Consider the following 25180-nt stretch of genomic DNA (forward strand, 5'->3'; position numbering starts at 1 on the left):
AATATAAATAAAACCCTTGTTAAAAAAATTGGTTTAAAATATTTTCCAACTTCATACAGAGCTTTTAATAAACAAATAATTGCATACAGTGTTCATTTTACAACAATACAAAAATGTTTTTAAAATTGTTTTTAAATTGTTTTCAAAATAATTCTCAAATCGGTTTAGTGCTATTAATTTTAGTGATTGTTTTAATATATATGTATAATACAAATTATTTACGAATTGTGTATTATTTATCAAAAATACCGGGTCCAAAATCATATCCAATAATTGGAGTTGCATACTTGGTGATCGGCAAAACACATGCAGGTAATTTAAATGTTTTAATTGTATACAACATTTGGGATTTTGAACCAAATTTTGCTTTGACAAAAATGGAAAGATCATATACAAGTTTTAAAACAAAACAGTTTTTAATTTTTTATTTTTCCATGATAATCTTAAAGTTACAGACAGTTTTAAAAGAACTTTTTAAAAGAGAAACGAAAACGCCCGATAAAAAAAGTATTCGTAAAAGATCGTGTAACGTCATAATGGTAATTAATAATTATATACAGTGTATACTATTCAATTAACATTATTACGTCACAACGATGTTTTACGAACATTTTTATGTCGGACGTAATCGTTTCTCTTTTGAAAAATTCTTTAAAAACTTTAAAAAGATAATCATTTTCATATTTTTGCAGAAATAACTCAGCTTGTAATTGATTTAATTAACAAATTTTCGCCTATATTAAAAGCATATTTGGGTCCAATTCCATTGGTTTGCGTTTCAAGTCCAGAATATATTCGACAAATTTTAACTAATCACCATGGATTAGAAAAACCATGGATAATGACACACATTGCTGTGGACGTTGCAGGCGATTCAATATTATCAGCACAAGGTCAGTTTTTATTCAAGAATCGCAAACACTGAAAAGAAATGAAGTTGATTTATGAACATATGTTTTAGTGCCCAAATGGAAACATAATCGAAGCAAAATTGTTCGAGGTTTTACACCGAATATTCTCAAAACGTATTTTAAAGTAATGATCGAAAGTAGTTTGTTGTTATCTAAGAAACTAGAAGATAAATTAAACGATTCAAAATCATTTGATATTTTGGAATATTTATCAAAAGCTTCAATGGATTCAGTAGCAAGTGAGTAATTTTTTCGACATATTCTTGAAAGTAATAAAATTGATAATTACGGCGTTATAAGACTAATAAATTGGTAACAAAATTGATAATTAAGGCGTTAAGATAGAGACGTTATAACAAGTTTTCAATTGAATTAATCAGAAATTTCTCGAACTATTACCTTCTATATTTGACAAATTTCAATCAACTTTTAGAACATTATTCCGGGGTTGGGAAGTGAATGTAAGGGAATCACTTAATATATATTTTTTGCAGAGTTGGATAATGAATAAAGTATTTGTAAAGCATTTTTAATTTGTTTTAGGATCAACTATGGGCGTTAATGTAAACGTACAAGATAGTGGATCCACATTCTACGGTGCTATGCAAAGGTGAAGTATTTTACCTACATTGTTTTTTAGCCACCATGTAAATATGTATTAACAAACCTTAAAAAACTAAAACCGAATAACCGTTTAATAAATACTGATGCAAGAACTTTGCCATGTAAATGGCTTTCGAATATACTGGGTGTTCCAAACCACCCGTCCAGGCTGATTATTCTGAATAGTTTTAAAAAAAAATTGAAACGAAAAAACACGTATCAAATATTTTTTGAAACTCTATCTAACCATACCAAAAACACCCTCCACCCTCAACCCCTGTTAGGGGTAGGGGGTGTAACTTGAAAAAATCAAATGGAAACCCCTATTTTTTTCTGCAGATTTGGATTCTTCAGAAGAAAAGACAAACATTTTGTCTAAGAAATTTTTCCCGATTTTCGGTAGATCGCGCTACAATCGACAAAAATCGTTCTTTTAGATTTGGCATAAGAATTGCGGCGCTCAATGACAAAAATCAAAACGAAAAAGTAAAAAAAAAAAATAAAAACACAAACACACAGAACCAAAACAAAAACAAAACAAAAGCAACACAAAAGTTAGAAATTCAACGAAAATAAAATAGAAGCGAAAATGTCGAATTGCGGTAATTGAGGTAAACCACTAGACAATTGGGAGGATGCTAAATAAAGCTCTTAGAAAGAATTAGATATGAATCATTTTAGATTTAATTTTTTTTTCAGACTTTCCAAAATAAAAAAAAACATTTTTACAAAAATAATTTTTCTAAATCATAATAAAATATGAAAAACAAAAACAGAATAGTCTTTTCTTCAAAAAAACAAAAACAAAATTGAAAATAACTATTCTCGACTCAAAAAACTTTTCTCGCCTTCACTTGAACTGCAATTCTAATGCCAAATCTAAAAGAACGATTTTTGTCGATTGTAGCGTGATCTACCGAAAATCGGGAAAAATTTCTTAGACAAAATGTTTGTCTTTTCTTCTGAAGAATCCAAATCTGCAGAAAAAAATAGGGGTTTCCATTTGATTTTTTCAAGTTACACCCCCTACCCCTAACAGGGGTTGAGGGTGGAGGGTGTTTTTGGTATGGTTAGATAGAGTTTCAAAAAATATTTGATACGTGTTTTTTCGTTTCAATTTTTTTTGAAAACTATTCAGAATAATCAGCCTGGACGGGTGGTTTGGAACACCCCGTATAATAAAGTAATCGTTATGTTCGCAAAACTCTCGGGACGGCTTTTGCATGCCCTTCGTGGGGTGCATCACAGGCCATTATGGTAGCAAAGAAAAGACACAAAGAATAAGGATGAATTTTGTTGCCTTCGAGTTGCGACATAGTTATTGAAATAAATAACACGATACTCGAAATAAAATGATTTTATCAGGGGACATTTTTTGTGGTTTTTGGAGAGGGGTTGGACGATGTCTGTATCGAAAATTTTTAAAACCCTGTAAAAAACGCAGTTCCTGTATGCGATCCCATAGGAACCGTACATTTTTGCCGGGATAAAAATTAACCAATGTGCCATTCCAAACTATAATGTATCTCTGTGCCAATTTCCAAATTTCTCGTAGGGTTCAGTTTTAGTAGCCCATGGTCTAAATATTTTACTAATTCTTTCTTATTTTTTTGCAGTATGTTCCATATCGCATTTGACAGAATATACAGCCCGTGGAAACTGTTGGATTTTATCTTTCGTTTGTCACAAGATTTCCAAAGATTTTTACAGGACAAGAAAGCCGTTATAGAATTAGCTGAAAAAGTATGTAATCATTTATTAAAATGATTTTTGTACATATTTTACTGTATTAGAGGCCAGAATGCCTCTTTGTAAATAATTATATTTACACTAATAAACTATTGTGTAATTGTATTAATTAATTTTTATTATTTTCAGATTATATCTGAGAAACGATATCAAAAAACCTGCATAAATAATAATGATAATAATTTGGATAATATCGAAACCATTGACAGAGAACTTTCTGGGAAATCTTTATTAGATATTCTACTTGAAGTCACTAAAAATGATCCCTTATTTGATGACCAACAATTGAAAGATGAAGTTATATTTATGATTATTGCAGTAAGTTATATGATTTCAAATCAAATGTATTACCAAATTTCTAAAATTTGTTCTAAATTATTCAGGGCTTTGAAACAACAGCAAATGCTTTGGGATATATTTTATTAAACTTGGCGGTACATCAAGATATTCAAAACAAAGTTTGTGAGGAACTTTTTCAAGTACTTGATGATTCCGATCGTAAAATCCATTTAGATGATTTGCCACAATTAAAATATATGGAAATGGTTATAAAAGAATCCATGAGATTACATCCAACAATTCCATTAATTGTCAGAAAAATTACCAGAGATATAAAATTCGGTGCGTATAAAAACTCTATACAAAGGGAGTGTTATTGGAAATTTCAAAGTTGAGGTGCCTAGGGATGCAGGCATTGCTCAAGTCTAATATATGTTTCTAATATATAATTTGTTTTCCAGATGAATATTTAGTTCCTGATGGAACAACTGTCGTTATTCCGATAATTTGTTTACATCGTAATGAGAATATATGGAAAGATCCACTGAAATTCGATCCAGAACGATTTACACCAGAAAATTCAAAAAATCGACATCCTTATGCATTTTTACCATTTAGCGCTGGACCTCGAAATTGTGTTGGTAAGGGAAATTATTACTAGTCCCATCAAGCTAGATGAAGTTTCCTACTGAAGTTTTGGGTTCTTGGGTACAGCAATGCCACCTAAAAAAGAATGGGTGATTTCGGATTTCGGAGAAATGAACGATTTTTCACGTTTTACCACAATTTTTTGCAATTTACTCGAAAACTATGCAAAGTTAAAAATTGGCATCGCTGTATCCAAAATTTCAGGCAATTTCATTTGACTTGATGGGTTTATACAAATAACAAATTAAATAAAAGAAAGATTCAAATAATAATTAATTTCAGGTATTCGATATGCTTGGATGTTTATGAAAGTAGTGTTAGCGACATTATTGACTCGCTATAAATTCCATACAGATGTAGATGTAAATAAATTAGAACATGAATTTGCATTGTCATTAAAACTCCTTGGAGGCCATCAAGTTCGAATTACACCACGAAGAAGAAATTGAAGAAGTTATTTGTGTAGTTGGGATTTTGAACAAAATTTTTTTTTTTACAGAAGAAAATTATGAAGATTCTTTGGCAATCAAGTTTATAGTTTGCGTTATGTACCATTTACGTTCTGTGAACGTTTCATCATTCATTATTTATTAATTTTACATTTTATCATTAATTTTGGATCGAAAAAAAATTATTATAAAATTTTTTTTGAAGCGATTATTTTGGAGCTATAGCTTGGTGATTCTATGAAAAATTGTACCATGAATGGAAAAAAAAAGATTGTTTTTTATGGTAAAAATATTATGGAACCAACACTGTAGGACTTTTAGCATGCAGTACCAAAATAATATTTTTTTTCGTAAAAGTTTTCATTATTTCAGTATTTATGTTTATAAGAACGTTAAAATTTCAGTTATTTTAAATTATATTTATGACTTTTTGATTCTTATTAATTGTATTTAAAAATAGTATTTTAGTATACAATTTTAAACCTTTAAAATGGTTTTCAAGTTCCTATTTTGCCTTCTGTAATATTAATTTATTACAGAAGGCAAACTATTATACTATTATACTATTATACTATTATATAAACTATTATACTATTTATTAAGTTTCTTTTAAAATACAACTATTTTTCAATCAAAACTGACGGTAGTGCCAGTCACGATTTGTTTTTCTAATAAATTTGATTCTAAAATACTAAGGTTTTTTATTTCACCATTTTTCAATAATTTGTTTTATATAATTTGACTTCAGATACAATTTTAAATCATAAATCCTGCATAGTGGAAGATATTCAAAGTTTAAAAACACTCTCGAACGCGACTTTCATTCATATATCATAAAGTTTTCAAAGCACATGTTTTACTACAGAGTGATAAATGTAGAATCAATCATAAAAATATACAAAAAGAATCATTTTGAAAAAAAAAATCATCAAAATCGGAGCTTTTATTGAGGACTCCTGAGTAAAAACATTCATTGATGCGACTTATAACATTAAATAATAGTTTATTATCGTTAGTCAAAAATAAATCATAAAATTTGAAAAAAGTTAAAATTTATGTAAAAATATACTTAAATATTCTGATTTCGAGTCATAAAAGCACATATTTCTTTTAAAATATTAAAATTAAAACTCGTAATTTATAAACTGTATATCACGTGAACTAAAACGCGGGTAAGTCCTGCTGTGATGTCATATCGATATGAGTCATAGACCATCAATTAGTTCAGTGTAGACAGCTGGGTATAATATATACGTAGATAATAAGTATTTATATTTATTATAATCAGATGTCTATGAATATATCTGTCAAACTTATTTATGTTATTTCGTATAATGATACCCATATTACGTCATCAAATTGAATGCCCGCGTTTTTAACAGTTTAAAATTAAAGTTTTTGGCAAGAAAGCGTGTGTATTTTTCCGAAATAAATTTTTGATGGCTTTTTATTAGCAAAATCAACATTTTGAAGTACTTTTTCAAAAATAGTGGTAAATTTTGAAGTTAAAATAATCAGTCATGCTCTTTAATTGAATTTTTGCTAGATCTTACCTTCAATTCCCTTGTCTGATGTTGTTGCTGTTGATTCCCATATAACGCTGATTCACTACGTATCGCCACTAATTGCCCTTTCGGTTGACGGACCGTAATCAACGCATGTTTACCAACCGGTATTTCATGTTGACGCACCGCATAATAACATGTTAAATTCCGTGGATAAACACCGGGGAAGTTTGGTGATTGTAAACGACATTTTTTTCTATCACAGTCACTATATATCCGTGAACAATATGTTCCAGCGATTAAATCACCTAAATAATATTCAGATGTTGAAGACGTATCATTATTATTGATTTTATTATTATTATTATTATTGATTTTATTATTTAATTTATAAAATGTATGATTATAATTGATAAATGTTGAATTATGATATAAATTATTATTGAATAAGTTTTGTTTTTCACGTGGCATCGGATTATTATGTGTTTCATATGATGATGATGCTGAAGAAACTAACGATGATTCAAGATTATTATTTTGTTCGCGTGATGCTTGTTGAGTTTGTTGAGATGATTCGTAATGTTGATGTGTTGTATTGATTTTATTTGAATGTGTAAAGTTTTTTGGTAATGCGTTTGAATCGTCTATAGAATCTGAAACAAGTTTGACAAAAAAATTGGTTAATTCATCAATTTATGGATAATATTAAAGTGGTTCGACTATCACATGACTAGTCAATTAGTGAACTAGGCAATTTGTACGACGTAAATGTAAAAAAATACCCTAAGAATATTGTAAACTAGGCAATTTGTACGACGTACATGTAAAAAAAATGCTCTAAAAATATCGAAAAAGCGTCAAAAACTAAAGTTTTTTAATGTTTTCTTTTTGAAAAGAGCCGTAAGGTAATGTTTTTATATAAACAGAATCTGTGATAAATTTTCTTCATGATGAAAACTTTTTTGAAGCTAATGCACCGATTAATTTTTGTACAATTAACATTATTGTGAGTTCTAAGGTACCTGTTGTGTTTCTAAGGACCCCCAAGAGCTAATGCTTGTGTAGAAACACTTTGTAGACTGAAACACTCTGTACAGTGTTTTGGTGCCATTTAAAAATGATCAGGGTATTTTAGTTTTGTAAGTTTTAATATTAAAAACAGAACTACCAACAAAATAATATATGTATGTTACCAAGTTTGTTTCAAAACTAAAATTATAACTATTTAAGTATATGAAACTATACTAGCATAATACCCGTCTGACCCGCTGGGCAATTTCAATTTTAAAAGTAAAGATCACTGCGTTATAGCTTGTACCTCCCTTGATCTCACGTATCCCGGTGCCATAACATTCGAAATACTCTGTAAAATGAATTCAAACTATTTAATCTTTGCTTTTAAAATAGAAATTTTCCGGTGAAGCGAGCGGGTAACTGTGAGTATCTTTATAAATTATCACCTTTACTTTATTTTGATGTTTGAGGTGTATTATTGTAAAGTTTCATTCAAATTAATCCAGTAGTTTTTGCGTGAAAGCGAGACAAACAAACAAATCAAATAACTAACTTTCGCATTCATTATTTACCCAGCACTATATATATATATATATATATATATATATATACACCATATGCATATTAGTAAAGATGAAGTTTTCTTATACAAAATTTTGTTGTGATAAATTTTTGTAAAGACTCAAAACATCACCAACTAATACAGTTGCAACAACTTTATGTGACATGAGCTAACTCATTGTCACCATTCTTTATGCATGTAAGTTCTGAATATTACAATAAAACTTTTCGTAATGAGATTTTGTTGCTCGAATCAGTAATATATACTTTTTATTTTTTATTATTTGGTGTTAGTTATTTTATGCCAAAACTAGTTGATTTAAGGATGTATGAGCGCCAAGGCAATTTTGGATAAAAGGCTTGAGGGCACACGAAGAACTTCTAAGTATAATAAAAAGTTATAAAAAAACAAAACAAATATATACTCGACCGCCTCGAAACGACTCGATCGAATGTTATGAAATTATTTTCGAATTATTTTGCCGTTAATACGCTTCGATAGACTTCTCAACGAAGACAATATCATTTTTTGTTGAGGGGATATCGGTCAGGATAAAATTTAAGAAAAAGCTAGCCCGACTCGAAGTGGGTCGATCATATTGCGTTTAATATGCATTGATCGATACCTCAACGATGTCGATATCAATTTTTTTTCGCGGGATATCGACGATGAATCTTTTGAGCAACGAAAACTATTTCAATATCTACTATCAAATAAAACTAATTACCTATACGCTATAAAAATTTCTTAACGTGTTTCAAACAAATGTTTTTTTTATACATTTATATTACATGTCAAAAAGTTATTTGCTCCTTTTGAAAGGAAATGAAATTAAAATGGAAGAATTTGTCACGCAATAAAGAAAAAAAAAGTTTTTAATTCAAACGGATACACGAAGAAAATTACTGAACAAATACTGTGTAATGTGAAAGAAAGTCTCTCTCTATGATAAATACAAATGACCTATATATATTTGATTCTTTAATATCGTAAGAAATACCAAATATCTCAAGGACGTTCCCAGAAAATCACGTTTTCTTACGATCATCCTTAAATCGTGTAGGTTATAGTGTTCTTGTAAATTTAGCTACTGACGATGATTAAGTTGCATACTCGAAATATCGATATTTAGATAAATGAAAGTCTGTTGCATGTTTTTGAATTATGAGCGAATGAGGAAATGGAACTTTTGCTTTTGTACTGATGATGGAATTTTGAAAAATACCATCTAATAGATGTTAAAAATGACCGTCGTTAAAATTTATGTGTCTGTAAACTTTCGATACGTTTATGTGTCTTTAAACTCTCTAGCAATCGCAATTTAAGTCCAATTTCAATAAAATTTGGTATCGAGAAGGGTTTTGGTAATTGAATTTTCAAGAAAAAGTAGTGGGGGTGCGCAAAGTACAAAATTTTGAATTTTTTTAAAATAATAAATATTTTTGTATTTTTTGATCAGTTCTAAGCAAAAATGTACTTTTATGATTTTTCCTCTAGGCGCTTAATGGAAATAAAAATTATTAAAAAATTATAATTGCAATCAATTTCTATCAATATGTTTTTTTATTTTAATTATTTTAATCTAGATTTAAAACCCTAATGAGTTTTAAAACACAATCCAAACCACATTTTTTGTGGAACATTGAAGTAAATTCAATATTTTTTGCAACACCAAAATAACTCTAAAATAGTTGAAGGTTGAAGTAGTTTATTATAACATGTGTTAAAATTAAATTATGAGATCTATCGTAAACATAACCAAGAAAATAGAAAACTATCTTATATATTAAAGGATTTTTGGATGTACATGGTTAGATAAAAATGTTTATGTATATTGGATTATGTTGGTTTACGACTGGTTAAACTTTTAGTTGTGCAATCTGTTCTGTTTGCATTGGTCATAAAGTGTATTCAAATGCTAACCTACATTTTTTATACCATGTATATATGAAATATATATCAAGGTATACGAAGTTTAGTCCCAAGTTTGTAGGTAACGCTTAAAAATATTGATACTACCAACAAAATTTTTCCATTTCCGGTTGTCTGCCTGTCTGTCCATCTGTCCGTCTGTCTGTCTGTAAGCACGAAATTCAAAAACGAGAAGAGATATCAAGCTGATATTTTTATAGCGCGCTTAGGATGTAAAAAGTGATGTATAATTCGTAAATGAGCAATATAGGTCAATTGGGTCTCGGAAATGGGTTCGTAGTACTCATCTAGTAAACTGAGAGATAGAACAAAAGTTTAAATGTAAAAAATTTTCCTTATAAAAAATAAACAACTTTTGTTTGAAACATTTTTTTTGTAAACATCACTGTTAGCCACGAGGGCGCAAATTAGGTGCAACTTTTATATTATGTATTACATGGGAATATCACTTATGAATGTGTCTTTGCAAACACTGTCTATACATGGTATTTCAACAATTGACTCGGTCAATTGTTTGTTTTCACTTGTTTTCTTGTAATTTTATTTTAAAGAAAGGTTTTATAATAATGTTTATATAAGAATGACTTTTTATGCTTTATTATTTTAGATTATTTCGTTGACATATGGCCAATGATGATATTTTCAAGCAGCAGAGAAATTTTCGTGTGTTGTTAACCCGTCAACACTGGCGCTATGAGCATTTGACTCACGCTCTGTCACGTTTGGCAATTTTGGGGGTAGTTTGGAAAAGTATCACAGAAAGCCATTTTGCTAGTTAATTACTAAAACAATTAATATATGTGAAGCTTTGATCACCCGTAGCTCAAAAACTACTCGTTAAAAATTTATGTAACCGGAACAGTTTTTGATCAAAATGATCTGAAGAACATTTTTTGGGCGGTTTGTAAAAGTTTCACGGAAATCCATCTTTAAGATATTCGTAGCTCAAAAACTGCTTGTTAAAAATTTTTGTGACCGTGAAAGCTTTTGATTAGAATGATTCAATGATCATTTTAGGGTAGATTAGAAAAAGCTTCACAGAAAGCTCTTTTTTCTTATCTTATAATATTGCGAGGTCCTTTCGATATTAATATACTTAGAGTAATTTTCCTGGCAGTAAATAACATAACATAAAAGAAATAAAATCTTAAAATATGATATTATTTTTGTTACTTAAATTTATAGCGCATTGATGATATATTAGAATGAATATTTGCAGTTGTAAATCTCATTCAAATGTATGTTCAAATAAAGTAATATTAGTAATGTAATATTAAAACTACATGTAATGTAAGTAATGTATAAAACTATATGGAATTATTCATACACACAAGGCAACTGAATAAAATGTGAAGTAGACCAATAGCCGGCCGAATTTTTTTCTACAATTTTCTACTGAACTGATTTTCTTGTTGAAACATCTTCAGTAGTGTCTCCGAATCAAAATCCTAGTTCAACTGTATCTTGGTAAACATGTTTTATCAAATACGTCGTAAACCATGCAACAACAAGTGAAAACAAACAATTGACTGAATTAATTGTTGAAATACTATACATAGTCAGTGTTGATTTCTTTATCACATAACACATACATACATGTGACACATACGTAATTGATATTCAAGTATGGTACATACTATAAAATTTCCGTCTAATTGGCACCATTACGGGTAAACAATGATGTTTACGTAAAAATGTTTCAAGCAAAAGTTGTTTATTTATTTTTTGATAAGGAACATTTTTTACATTTAAACTTTTGTTCTATCTCTAACGGTTTACAAGATGGATCCTACGGACCCAAGACCCAATTGACCTATGATGCTGATTTACGAACTTGACCTCACTTTTTACGTTCTGAGTACGCTGTAAAAATTTCAGCTCGATATCTTTTTTCGTTTTTGAGTTATCGTGTCCACAGACGGACGGACGAACAACCGGAAATGGACTAATTAGGTGATTCTATGAACACCTATAGCAAAATTTTCTGCGTGGCATCAATATTTTTAAGCGTTACAAACTTGGAACTAAACTTAGTATACCATGCATATTACATATATGCATGGTATAAAAATATTGGAGATCTTTTTCTGTAGATAATAACATTTTTTTTTTAAGAAACTAGATAATAAGATGAACTTCGTTTCACTTACAATTTATTTAATTAGTACTATTGATTAGCGTTTTATTAACCTGCAGTTCCTATTCATTAATGTAGCTATACTATGCTTAGACAGTCCGCTAAGTCCGTTCACTATTCAAATACGTATTCACAATTCTAGACAAATATGGTGGGAGCGCAAATAAATACATTGTACATCGTAACATCTAATATAATGCCTTATTTATATGCGTTTCCACCATTTATTGCATTAAATATTTTGTCTTAAATTTCTTGCACTCAATTTCCTTAATTTTCGTTCTCAAGTGACTAGAAGAAATAGGGGATCAATATTTCTTTATAGTGCGTTCATTTCAAAACTATTCACCCTTAGTAACTCTTGACCTGATATGATTATTGTTTTGACTGAAAACACTTCGATTTAGATATCGACGGGGAAGTTCAAAAATGGTACCTCGAGAATTTTTGGTTCATCTCTTCACCCCCACCATTACACTCTGTCTTTGAAATTTCAAAGGGGTGCCCTACCTTGTGATATCTGATTTGACAGGGCATACAAATCTCTCTTCAATCATGGTTAAAAAGAAATCGGTCGATTGATTCTTAAGATAAACTACACATAATATACAGAAGGTACGAATTTCATTTTCTGGGTAGCCTATCTTAAGAAGATAAAATTTGTTTTCCAAGATGGTGCATTACATTCTGGAGACTCCACTGAACATTTACCAATAAAAAAAATTCAGTTCAGTTGAAAATTGAAGCAACTTTTTTTTGGTCTAGCTATTGGCGTATAGTTGGTATTACCCCAGTATAAATGTAACAACGTATTTATGAGGAACATGTATGAAATAAATTTATATCTATATATCTAAACGTGATAACCAAACCAAAGCAAACCCAACCAAAGAACGTACGAAGTGTTTAAGAATATCAAATAGATATTTATGCGCTTATGAAATATATATATCATACAATCGAATCGAAACATTTTTAAATTAAACAAATTGGATTTTTAAGCTTTTATTTTATTGAACTAAAAAGCTTGCATCCATATACAGGAAGTATCAACATAATATACTCAACCAAAAGTATTCAAGGAACATTTTTTTTTTAACACAAAAACCCGCTGGTGGTACTAATGGTTGTAATATATGAATCAAAATATGTTATATATAATAAAAATGATCAATAAGTTTATTTCAAAATCTCTATAAGTTAGTAACAACAATCTTCATGTAGTTGAGCCAACCACATACAGACTAGACATGACTAGATATGTGTTTGTAGCAACTACAAATCCTATATTTAAAGCAAACTTAAAGGTATGTTCATTTACACAATTTTATTTTCCATCAAAATGACTTTAAACTAAAATCAATCTCTTTCTGAGAAATAATGATTTTGTTTATTTAATTTTAATGATTTTGTATCAATGAATTCATATTTTAAATTCAATCCCATTCTATTGTAAATACAAATATTAAGCTGTACTTGTTCCAATCATTAGGAAATTGTTTGAAAGTACTTCTACTTTATTTCAACGGACAACTTCGAAATGAAACGGACAACTTCGGAATGAGGTTGCCATTATTTTAATCATTTTTTTTAGTGTAATAATAGTTAGAATAAAAGTATTTACCTGTTGGTAAAATTCCTCCATATCTGACAATGGCATCATCTTTCCTTAATACTTTATATTCCATTCGAAAATCAAAATTATAACCATTCTGATCTTTTGATAAGCGTAATAAGCGTAATGAAATTGTTATACTATTTGTTTCACTGTAATATATAACTGGCCCCCATGAGCTGCCACACCATGAGCCACCCACTTGTGGACGATCCCCTTCTGATATTTGCAATGAGCCATCTGGACATCCATCTCGTGTAAACGATACAAAACGTCCAATTGTAAAACTGTCAAATGTTAACTGAAAAAAAAAGAGAAAATAATTATATATCGAATTAAAAAAAAATTATAGAATAATTTTGGTAAAATTTTTGAATATTTAAGCATAATCCAGTAACCTTGTCGTCTGAAAGTACGGGATATTGGGCTGTCAATGAAAATTTCGGTTTTTTTTTCAGATTTTGGCGATTATAACCCTAAAGGACTAGTTTTTGACAGTAACTTTTTCAGATGTTTTTAAATTAGACTAGAACTGTCTCTGTTTACCAAATACTTTCTACGTTTATCTTTATTTTCGAACTTTGAAATTTTGTATAATATTTTGCCGTTTCGAATGAATTTTAAATCTGATTCTTTTGCAATTTGTTTCCGATTTACAAGGATTTACGAAGAATTAAGGACAAAATTCATTCAGAACGACTGAATATTTTCAAAAAATTGCAAATCTCGTGAAAATGAAAAACTTTGAAAGGCTTTATCTCGGAAAGAATTGGGTCTACATACATAATTTTTACTCATTTTGTAACTAAAATGATTATCAAAATTATGGCATTTCGAAACTGAATTACGAAAAGTAATCTTTTTATAAACCATACTAAATCCTAAAAATAACAAAAATAATTTAACAAAAGAAAAAAAGAAATCATTTTATCTGAAAACAAGATAAAAAATTGTCGCGAAAATTCCTATAGTTTTTATAATAAATGACATCATTTTTTTTCACACATATGTTGACGAAAAATACGGTATTGGGATAAGTGAAACAGCTGTGACGACATTGTGGATAATTTCATACCGATGTCAATTTTTTCAATATTTTTTTTTATAGAATTTATAGTTTTAATGAAGCACAAATTTTTCTACATTTCCTTTTTATTTAAGGTTTCCTATTGGTAGATCCTTACATTGTCATGTATTTGCTAATTTGAAGAAAATGTAAGTAGTATATTGACAGTATAGTTATTAAAAGTCTTAGACGTTGCGTCGAATTTCAAAAGGAAATCTGCAACGGAAAACGGTAACGTTAGTTTTCATTACAGCGTTTGCAGAGACATGTTTCCAATATACTCTCAAAAAGCAGTTTCATTCCTAAACAGTTATCGTCAGTTTGTTTTTGCCTTCAATTTAAATTTGATTTCGAAATTCAATTTGAAATGGCGATACCTGATAATAAAAAAAAATCATAATACAGTTATTTTTTACGTAGATAACTTTTCTTATCATTCGCATTGCATATTGGACCATTGATTTTTCAATCTATTAACTTGGTCCATTACGTTTTCGATGCGTACATATAATACGTTCAATAGCATCGGAATATGTTACATATTTTACATCAGAAATGTTTCCCGTTTAATAGACTCGTCCATCGTTTATATGACTCGTTTACCACTTTTTTTAAAAATATATTGAAATTATTGAACGAATAATGAATGCCATTGTCCATAACTTCGATTGCTCAATTAAAAACCCCTAAATGTACACAACCAGTCCCGGATTATCTAATGCCGGGGCTTAATGCAATTCTAATTATATTCCTCCAGAGCCCCTAGATAATGTGAAAATGAGACGGCCGCTTGGTCGTAAGTCAACTTGGAGCCCCCTTGAGTGCATACCTAAGCATAAAATTTTTCTTTGAACCGCTTTTTTTTATTTTGGTAAATTTCCCCTTAGTAAACCAAGTCCTTGTCCTACAAATTTGTAACTTTCTCTTTTGACCTTTTCCGGGGTCCCTAGGCATTCGAATATTGATTAGTTCATCAATTAATGTACCACCACAATTCAGAAAACGTGAAATTTGGTATAATCCTTAGGTTACTAGCATGATACCCGCCCGCTTTACTAGGTTTAAAAGTAAAGACCACCGTTTCATAAATTATAGCTCATGTGTTATTCTGATGTATGAGCTACATTGTTGTACAGTTTCATTCAAATCTGTTCGGTAATTTCTGCGCGAAAGCGTAACAAACAAACAAACTAACATTCTTACTTTCACATTTATAATATATATATATTGATTTTTTTTCATAAAGAGAAAAAATACTTTGATTATCAAGATTTTATCGATACCTATTCATTATAATCAGTTCAAACTTTTATATTTCAGAGAGAAACAACTGAAGTGTCACCTACACACATATATATGAAACACATAAACTTTCGTGAAGGGAAAAAATGAAAGAAGGCTAAAGATTACTACTATGCAGCATACAGATACACCATTCATCGTTGTGCTAAAGCTCACAAATCTGTTAACTAATAGTTTCTCTATCATATTTCCTGATCCGTTACCTCCCAGGATTCTTATCCATTTATACTATTATAGAATGCTTTTAGACCTTCAATCGTGTATTATTTATGAAGTTTGGTTCAACATATTTTGAACACCAACAAATTGAATTAAGAAGTTGCTTTAATTTTTTTTTGTCACAAATTCATTTATAAATGAAAGAATATTTCAATTAAAGTGGTTCGGCTGTTTGAGCACGTACAGCGAATATTCATTTCCAAGTCCCTTGATCACAATAAGCACAGTTTTTGCTACTCATTTTAAAATTGTGATTTTTAATACAGTACCTTATGAAAGAATTCACAATAATGTTAATTGTACAAAAATTAATCCGTCAACTTTGGTTTTTGACGCTTTTACGATATTTTTAGAGCATTTTAATACATTTACGTTATACAAATTGCCTATATTATGATGTTTTTGGGGCAATTTTTTTACATTTACGTCATACAAATTGCCTAGTTTGCCTATAATTGTATCACCTAAGCGGATGAACCGATTTTGATTTTGTTTGTTTCGTTTGAAAGGTAATTTAATGGAGTGTGTTCTTAGCTATGTTTCAAGAGTGAGTTTAGGGTTCCGTACCCGGATCAACTAATAAATAGGCCATGATGACGCACCCGAAAAGTTTTTCGGGTGTTTATCATATTTGTAAACTTTACTTGTGATATGCTGCACTATTATTATAATATAGACGGTTCTAGATTATGAACTGGTTTTCAAGTTGTTTAGTTTTTTTGGTATAAATAAGGATAATATACATATTATATTTATTTTTTTTCGAATGCAAATGAGTTCAACTTTTTTGTATCCATATTGTAAAATATTTGTATTATCAATTTAAATGTTACATATTTACAGAACGATCTTTTTCAAAAAGGGTCAAGTATAGTTAACAAGCTGACGGTACAAAATAAAATCAATAAAGTTTAGGTACTTAAGTAATATGGCACAGTGTAGAATGTACAAGTTTTTTCGAAACATGTGTGTGATATAGAGTGTACAAAAAATAACGCTCCTCTTAACTAAAAAAAAAAAAGGTTTAAACAAGTGAAAACAAGCAATTGACTGAGTGTTGATTACGGTATCGTTTGTTTTTTACGTAATGTAAGTAAAGGAAGATAGCCACTCTTAGATAGCCACACAGGACTGATATTCCCATATAATACATACTATATAATTTGTGCCCTCAAGGGTAAATAGTGATGTTTACGAAAAAATGTTTGTTGATTTTCTTATAATGAACATATTTTATATTTAAACTTTTGTTTTATCTCTAACGGCTTAAAGGATGGGTCCTATGGACTCAAGACCCTGTTGAAATATGTTGATCATTTACGAACTCGAACTCACTTTCTACGTCCTGAACACGCTATGAAAATTTCAGCTTGATAGAGCTTAAAATATCTGAATAATCAATTTAGTACCGTTCGGTTTTTGCTAAAACCTGGTCGAATTTGTTTCTTAGATAACTAATATTATTCGTAAATCGCGAGTTAGCAGCGAAAATATTTCTTAATTAAACGCAATGGTTCATGTTAAAGTTGACTTAAAAAATAGGCATCTTGTATTGCGTATATGCTATAGAGGTATAAGATTTTTTTGATTACTATAACATATACGTAATACAAGTTGTCTATCAATATTTTTAAGTCAAGTTTATTAACAAGTTTAGCAAAAAAGGGAGTAGTATAAATACATTTTCCTAAATCTGTTACACATTTTACTGTGTACTAAAGATATTCTATATAGAATAAAAGCGGAATGTATAAATTTATTATATAAAACTAGCTGAATACAGAGAATTACAAAATTATTCCCTTTTTGTATCCAATTATTCCATCTGGCAGTCCTGGAGCAAGCCCCTAAATCAACAGCCAAACCAATGTTTATGAAAAATAATGTGATTGGCAAATTTCATCTATGGGGTATGGGTATGGAAGTTAGCGGACCATGCTCTAGCATCGCCAAATAGACCCTTGCACTCTGTCCCCGCTACGCTTTTCAGTGGCTATTATAAACCAACTGATGTACTGAAACCCAGGATTTTCCTAGCGCTGAGTTTCTTAATTTCTTCTAGTTCGACTATGGCCGAACCAAACCATTTCCTTCGCTGCTGTATGAGCGCCGGGCAGTAACAGAGAAAGTGGATCGATGTTTCTTCTGAATTTTCTCCGCATCTGTCACACGCGGGAGATAGTCTTTTCCAATCTGATGTTGGAACTTGTTCAGGTTATCATGCCCTGTGAGTAACTCTACAATGACTCTAATATCAGCTCCGTTTAGTTTTTTCTAAACCATCCCTAACTTATAGCGAACAAAACAAAAAAAAAAATTTGAAAATCGGTCCAGCCGTTTTTGAGTTTTAGCGAGACTAACGCACAGCAATTTATTTTTATATATACAGATCAATAAAATTGAAAAAAAACCCAACTCAACCCACACCCACACCCACACCCATACTCAACCCAACCCAACCCAACCTAACCCAACCCAACCCAACCTAACCCAGCCTAACCCAGCCTAACCCAGCCTAACCCAGCCTAACCCAGCCTAACCCAACCTAACCCAACCTAACCCAACCCAACCCAACCAAAAATTGTGTGTTAGGGCCATTTCACAAAGTTACTGTTTTTACTTTTTTTCTTTAGTGATTTTAATTAATACTAAGTTGGTACCAACTGACTTTGTCAAACGTCCGCCAATAACAGCCTTCGTTATGCGGTAGTTGTTATTGTACACACATTTGAATCGGTCGGCCCTTTGGGTCGACCGGTTTGAGTTCATAATTTTTTACTTTTTTCAATTATTATTAATTCGTTTCTCGATCTGAATGGATCTTTTTCTTTCGGTTGATTTAATTAATCAATCTAAAATATAATTAAAACGTTGTCGAGTCAGTGATTCTGTTTTCATCTTCAAAAGTTTCAATTTTTCAACTTTTTTCAATGTTGAAGCGCATGGCCTTCAACATTTTATTTTCTATTTAACAATGTGTTAAAGTTTAATTTCTAATCGATTTTTATCTTGATAATCAATTTTAATTTTGAATTCGTATTGATAATTACAAGTGAACCATATGTGATTTAGTGTAGTGAACTTAACATTTTCTACTTTTCCCGCCATTGAGGTGATTTAACGCATATTGCAATTTTCATCAATTAAAAGTCAATAACCAACAGTAGCAAAAGCGTGAACAAATTCAACGTAAAGGTTTGATAAATTATCCTAAATTCCTTTCTCCTGAATTTATCCTGTCAAACCTTTAAATATCAACTATTTATTCTAACTAGTGTCAACCTGGATAAAAAACTGGTGAGTACATATATTATTTTTCATACAGTCCATAATTCTGAAACGTTCTTAAAATTCGCTAATTGTTGGGAAATAATTTAGTTTTCTTAAACCAGCGACCATCGCCCCAACATTGTGTTTTTTTGAATTTTTTGTGACTTTTTCGATTTTTACAAATTGCAAAAAGTGTAACAAAAGTTTTTGTTTCCGATTTCGATAAAACTAAGTTTATGAGGTAATTTTGACCCGAAAATTACAAAAATCGTGTTTATTTGACCATTAAATGAGAAATTTTCGAGATATTTTATGAATCTGACTGTAGAGCCAACATTTTCATTCCGTTCAGTCTCTGAAATTATTCCGCATTGAATCTAATTATTCCGAAATTGTCCTTTTCATTTCAATTACGATTCATTACTGTTTCGGACACACAGTAATAAGTTGGACAAAGACCCAAGATATTTGTTATTCATTTTATTACATTAGTTTTTTAAGAAACTGTCCGAAACAAAAGGTAATCAATTTTTTTTTCTAATTCATCCCTGAACTATAGCGAACAAAACAAAAAAAAAATTTTGAAAATCGGACCAGCCGTTTTTGAGTTTTAGCGAGACTAACGCACAGCAATTTATTTTTATATATACAGATAACAAAAATAATGTTATTTTTGTGTAGTGTACAATAAAACATTATTAAAATAAGATTACGCAGTTTTATATATATTTGATCCAATAAAATTTGATTATTCTACATCATTTATTAAAAAAATTCGGATTCCCCTTTTAAAATTTTTTCGGCCCTAAAATACCGCTCTAGGCATAGGCCTGACGTATTCCGTCACTTTTTTTAAACTAATTTTCTTTAAATAAAACTATTAAATAGATATTAATGATGTACAAATGAAAAAAAATAAAAAAACTAAGTCTGTTTTCTACTCTAAACTGTGATTTATAAACAACTTTTCAATTGATATGATTTCAAAACAAATAATATATATATATATATATATATATATATATATATATATATATATATATATATATATATATATATATATATATATATATATAGTTTTATAACGCAATTTGTATTATTGAACTATTACAATCCTCTGATCTATTTACGTCTAGTTTACGGTTTTCTAGAAATAAAAGGACGCAAATTCTTTTTTTATGTTCGTATAGAGTGTATCAAAAGCATTTGAGAACAAGTAGCTCCTTTGAAAATTCTATTGATAAAAAATTTCATTAAAAAAATTTATTGTTCTAGAATTTTTCACAAAACCACAAGTTGAACTTAACCTGATAAAAATCAATACATTTTTTTTATAATTTTGGAGAAAATGGACACCGAAGTTTCACCCACACGGGTAAACAGTAATGTTTACGAAAGAATGATTCAAATAAAAGTTATTAATATTTTTATAAGGAATAACTTTTACATTTAAACTTTTGTTCTATTCCAAACGATATGCAAGATAGTTCTTCATTTGATTGAATGAGCAAATAAATTTCATTTTAAAATTGGCATATCTCAGTCAATTTTGTAGCTGGCAAGTCGAAAAAAAGGAAAATGTGCACAAATAGATCTTTCCATAAATATAACTTCTGATATAAAACTGATTAAAACCCCCCCAACTACTCCTCAAAAAAGGGAGTTAAGTACGCCTCTGATAGGTCGACTATTCTTACGAAGTGTGTACTCCCTAATAAAAAATAGTGGAAAATTTCAAAGATGCATTAATTTGTTTTCCTTTTAGATATTTAGTTTAATTGTACTAATGGTACAATAATGCTACAAAAATCAGCTAATAAAGGAAAATGAAATAATTCATGGCTCAGTTTTTGCTAAAACCTGGTAAACTGTATTTCTTAGACGTCAAATATCATTAATAAGGCATGAGTTAATGGTGCAAATGTTTCTATTTGTTAATATACAATAAATTGTTAATTCAATGCAACGATCAATATTAAAGTTGACTGAAGGTATAAAATTAATAAAAATTAATGATTAAACACTGATGATTTCATTTTTGATTTGTTATCATTTATGATGACATCATGATTATGGCATCAGAAGTTGATTCACTCTGTACATTTTGTATGGTTTTTGTTTCATAGAATCATAGAATTGGAAAGTATAACAAGATTTGTATCTTCTACCATATTATAAAAGTAAAGTATATATTTCATCAATCAGGATTGAGTAAAAAAAGTCTTGTGAGTTAAGTATATAATGTGTGAAGACGTACGACGACGCGAAGGATGAAGTTTTATATAATTTTGTTTTGTTTTTCCAAGATATATACATATAAATGCATTGTAATATATAAATAATAATACTATGTTGTTTTTATTTTTGTTATTTTCTTTTATAAACAAGATAGAAATTTAATTATATATTCCACGTCAACAAGTATTCACTACTTGTCATGTTTCATTGTGAAATAATGATGATTACTTTTTCTTATTTCTTATTTATTATTTAGGGTTCCATTCATCCATGAAAAATGAAAAAAGGAACCATATGATGATTACTCCGGCGTCTTTCCGTCTATTTGTCTTTCCAAATTACCAAAAATTTGGTATTTATATTGGGTTTGGTGACCACATCATGGATCTATAAACAATCGAGTTTTGATTAGGTGATTAAGTTAGTAAAATTGACCATTACTCTCTTTATCTCGGATTTCCAAAAAATGGATTATCGTTTTCTATATCAAGCTCTATCTCGTAAAATGCAATAGATAGATAGCTGAAATTTTGACAGAATGTGTATAACTATTGCCGCTATAAAATGATAATATAAATGGATAATTCCAAAATGGCCGCCACACAAATAATGAACAGTAATTCCGATCATTATAGCTTACTTATGTTGCATGAGTTTGTCGCGCCCATGCTAAGATTTTCGGGTGAAATAACCTACCAGGTATAATGTTCCTGTATGCTGCTAAATGTAAAAGTAAGTTTAAGCACCATGGCGTCGGCGCGGTACAGGCGAATGCTGGTGTCTCACCTCTGCACCGGTAAATTCGTACGGCGTTACTAGATACTAACTCTGCATAAGTATTTGAATCGAATTACATGAATGCCGTTCAGAAGTAAACCACGTAGGGCTTCGAAAATTGACGGTACTAGGTTTTCCCGTTTTATTTTATAAGTTTCTAGCACACCAAAGAAAACCGTACAAAAATATTTCACTGTAACTTCCCATTTGTACTTGTGACCGCGCAAAACTGAAGTCATCTTACTTAAACTTATTTTTATATGAGCATCTTTTTCAACATGATTTAACTAGTGGGTAAAATTTAAGCATGGGCTTGTAGTCTATTCTAGCGCATCTTTTGGGTGAGATTTTGAGAGCTTAGGAGATGATTCATGACGGAACCTTCTTTATGTGAGTTCAACACGCACTTGACAAGTTTTCCTATATTATATTCTGTGTTTATTAACTTTCTTAATCGAATTTAAGTAACTTTATTTAAAACTTGTTGATAATAATTATCAGAATAATTAGATACATTTTAATGGCTGTACGAACAAACTAATTTACTTCTTGAATGCTGGAAATATTAAAATTGTTATCATAGGAGATGCTATTTGAAGTTTCAAAGTCGGGGTAGGTGGGGGTGAAGGAATGAGGCCTAAATTTCTCTAGGTACCATTTCGGAACTTCCTCTTCGATATCTAAATCGAAGTTTTCACTAAAACAATGATCACATCAGATCAAGAGTTATTAAGGGTGGATACTTTTGAAATAAACGCACTGTATAGGGATATTTTATATCCATACTAGCTTCATACCCGCACGCTTTGCTAGGCTTAAAAGTATAAACCACCGCTTTATAGCCTCCACCTCTCTTAATCTCACATTTACCCCTTCCATAACACTTGAAGGGATTGTTTTACACAGCTAAAAGGTATCATTATTCATGGAGTATATCAGAAAAGGTAGCCATGAATTGTTTGACATTTACTATTTTAAATTTTTACAGAAATCTTTAATTTATGGCTCAAAATGAAGATCGTAGATCTGCTCCATCATCATTTTGAACCACAAATTAAAGATTTCTGTGAAAATTTAGAATAGGAAATGCCATATTAAATTTAATTTTTATAATTTTTTAAAAATATATCTTTATAAATTATAGCTCATGTGCTATTAAATTATAGCCATATTTAAAAAACAAACAAACAAACAAACATCCTTACTTTCTCATTTATAATATATTCATATTTTTTAATGTATTAAAACAGCTTTATAAATATGGCTGACTGAAATTATTTTTATAGTATATTGAATGGGTTTGCAGTGTGAGTGACTGAGTGAGTATAGTACCATTGTTTCCTACTTTTTAAAAGCACTAATATTATAAATTTTACTTGCTTTTTGTACGATGGTAGTCTGCATATAATAATATACATTATTCCCATTTATATTTGTATGTACATTCCAATTCAATACAATGTAATTATACCTGAATACCTCTGAAATTATTCGAATGAATCTTTTGTCAACTTCGAATAGAGATCTAGTTAATAAAGTAACAAATAAATACCACAATAAAATATTGTATACTAAAATAAATAAAAAAAATTGACTGAGTTAAGTGTTGAAAAACCATGTATAGACAGTGTTGATTAGGGAATCGTTTGTTTTTTACGTCATATAAGTAAAGAAAGATAGCCACTCTTAGATAGCCACGCAGAAATGATATTCTCATATAATACATACTATATAATTTGCGCCTAATTTGCGGTCTCAAGGGTAAACAGTGATTTTTACGAAAAAATGTTTCAGACAAAAGTTATTAATTTTCTTATAAGGAATTTTTTTTTCATTTAGGCTTTTTTGATTTTTTTTTTTCCTAAAATGCACGGTTTTTAAGAAAAATTAAAAAAAACTAGCAAAAATACGGAAAATTGTTCAAAAATTTTACCCACGACAGGTTTGGACAGACTTATTTTTTCTCCAAAATGCATAGTTTCCGAGAAAATTACAGACAAATATGGAAAAACGTAGAAAATCGTTTTAATAACAAACACCTGCCCTTTACTTACAAAGCATTTCCGCATCACTATATACACCGCTGGATGAAAATTAAGGCCTTTTTAGTTTTTTTTTGTTCAATGTGTGTTCAATTCGTTTGATTCAGAGATACATTTTTCTTTGAGAAAAATAAAGCTTTAATAAAATTGGTTTGATGTTGTTAATGGTTTAAAATAAAATTTCTACAAATAATTTAATATTTGCTGTCATTGTTAATCTTCTTTTTACCCGACTGTCAAGGAGCGGTTATGTTTTTCGCCCGTATATTGTATGTATGTATTTTAGTTTGTAAATTTCGTTATTACCTGCAAACGGCTCAATAGATTTCAACAAGCTGCTCCTACCTGCAATCCCCTTGACGATGCCCATGGCCCAAATGTTACCCCATAAATAAATTTGTGTACAAGAGAGTAAACAAACACCAATAATAAATAAGTAATTTTCATCATAACTAAAATAAATTTCAGTAGAAAGACCTTCACTACTTTCTCCTGAATGAGAACGGTATAACTTTCAAAGAACAGAATATCACTTTTAAACAAAACGGATGATTCTTATACAATACGGCGGCTGACTCTATGTAAGTCTGTCGTTCCACGTTCTATTCGTCTAAAGTATTATCTTCAAACGATAGCTGTCTATTATTATTGTTATTATTATTATACGAAAGGTTTTTGTATGAAACTCATTTCATAACGCTTGTATGAAGAAACTAAAATGAATCGTTTTACTACATTATTAAAACATCATCTCTTAATCATAATAAGAATAGTATATGATATTCGCTACCTGCATGAGTTTTATTTCAAGGAGTTACCATAGTATCGACATACTACTTTCTTGATATAATTGTACGCATGG

The 25180-nt window shown here is 29.8% G+C and overlaps 2 protein-coding genes across 2 annotated transcripts in view; one reads left to right on the plus strand and one right to left on the minus strand.

Annotated features, from left to right (window-relative positions):
- The window catches only part of LOC123294959, an 87903-nt gene that overhangs the window by 16127 nt on the left and 46596 nt on the right, over nt 1-25180 (minus strand). Inside the window, exons 4-5 of the mRNA XM_044876145.1 lie at nt 13414-13705; nt 6193-6548 (exon numbers count right to left, since the gene is read on the minus strand). Of these exons, the coding sequence (XP_044732080.1) occupies nt 6193-6548; nt 13414-13705 (648 nt within the window). The remainder of the gene's footprint in view (nt 1-6192; nt 6549-13413; nt 13706-25180) is intronic.
- LOC123294556 (cytochrome P450 4C1-like) lies at nt 58-4802 on the plus strand. The gene is made up of 9 exons (XM_044875624.1): nt 58-312; nt 693-893; nt 962-1150; nt 1455-1521; nt 3131-3257; nt 3393-3581; nt 3647-3884; nt 4004-4183; nt 4473-4802. Exons 1-9 carry the CDS (start codon nt 114-116, stop codon nt 4637-4639), a joined length of 1557 nt encoding a protein of 518 aa, XP_044731559.1. The 5' UTR covers nt 58-113; the 3' UTR covers nt 4640-4802.

The sequence above is a fragment of the Chrysoperla carnea genome, chromosome 3 (genome assembly GCF_905475395.1).
Source record: "Chrysoperla carnea chromosome 3, inChrCarn1.1, whole genome shotgun sequence".
Lineage (NCBI taxonomy): Eukaryota > Metazoa > Arthropoda > Insecta > Neuroptera > Chrysopidae > Chrysoperla > Chrysoperla carnea.

Bases quoted from the DNA above. Each gene is read 5' to 3' on its own strand.
- LOC123294556 (XM_044875624.1), top strand. From the start codon at position 114: ATGTTTTTAAAATTGTTTTTAAATTGTTTTCAAAATAATTCTCAAATC. The intron at 3,582-3,646 runs GTAAGTTATATG...TAAATTATTCAG, and splicing joins TTATATTTATGATTATTGCA to GGCTTTGAAACAACAGCAAA. The intron at 4,184-4,472 runs GTAAGGGAAATT...AATTAATTTCAG, and splicing joins TGGACCTCGAAATTGTGTTG to GTATTCGATATGCTTGGATG.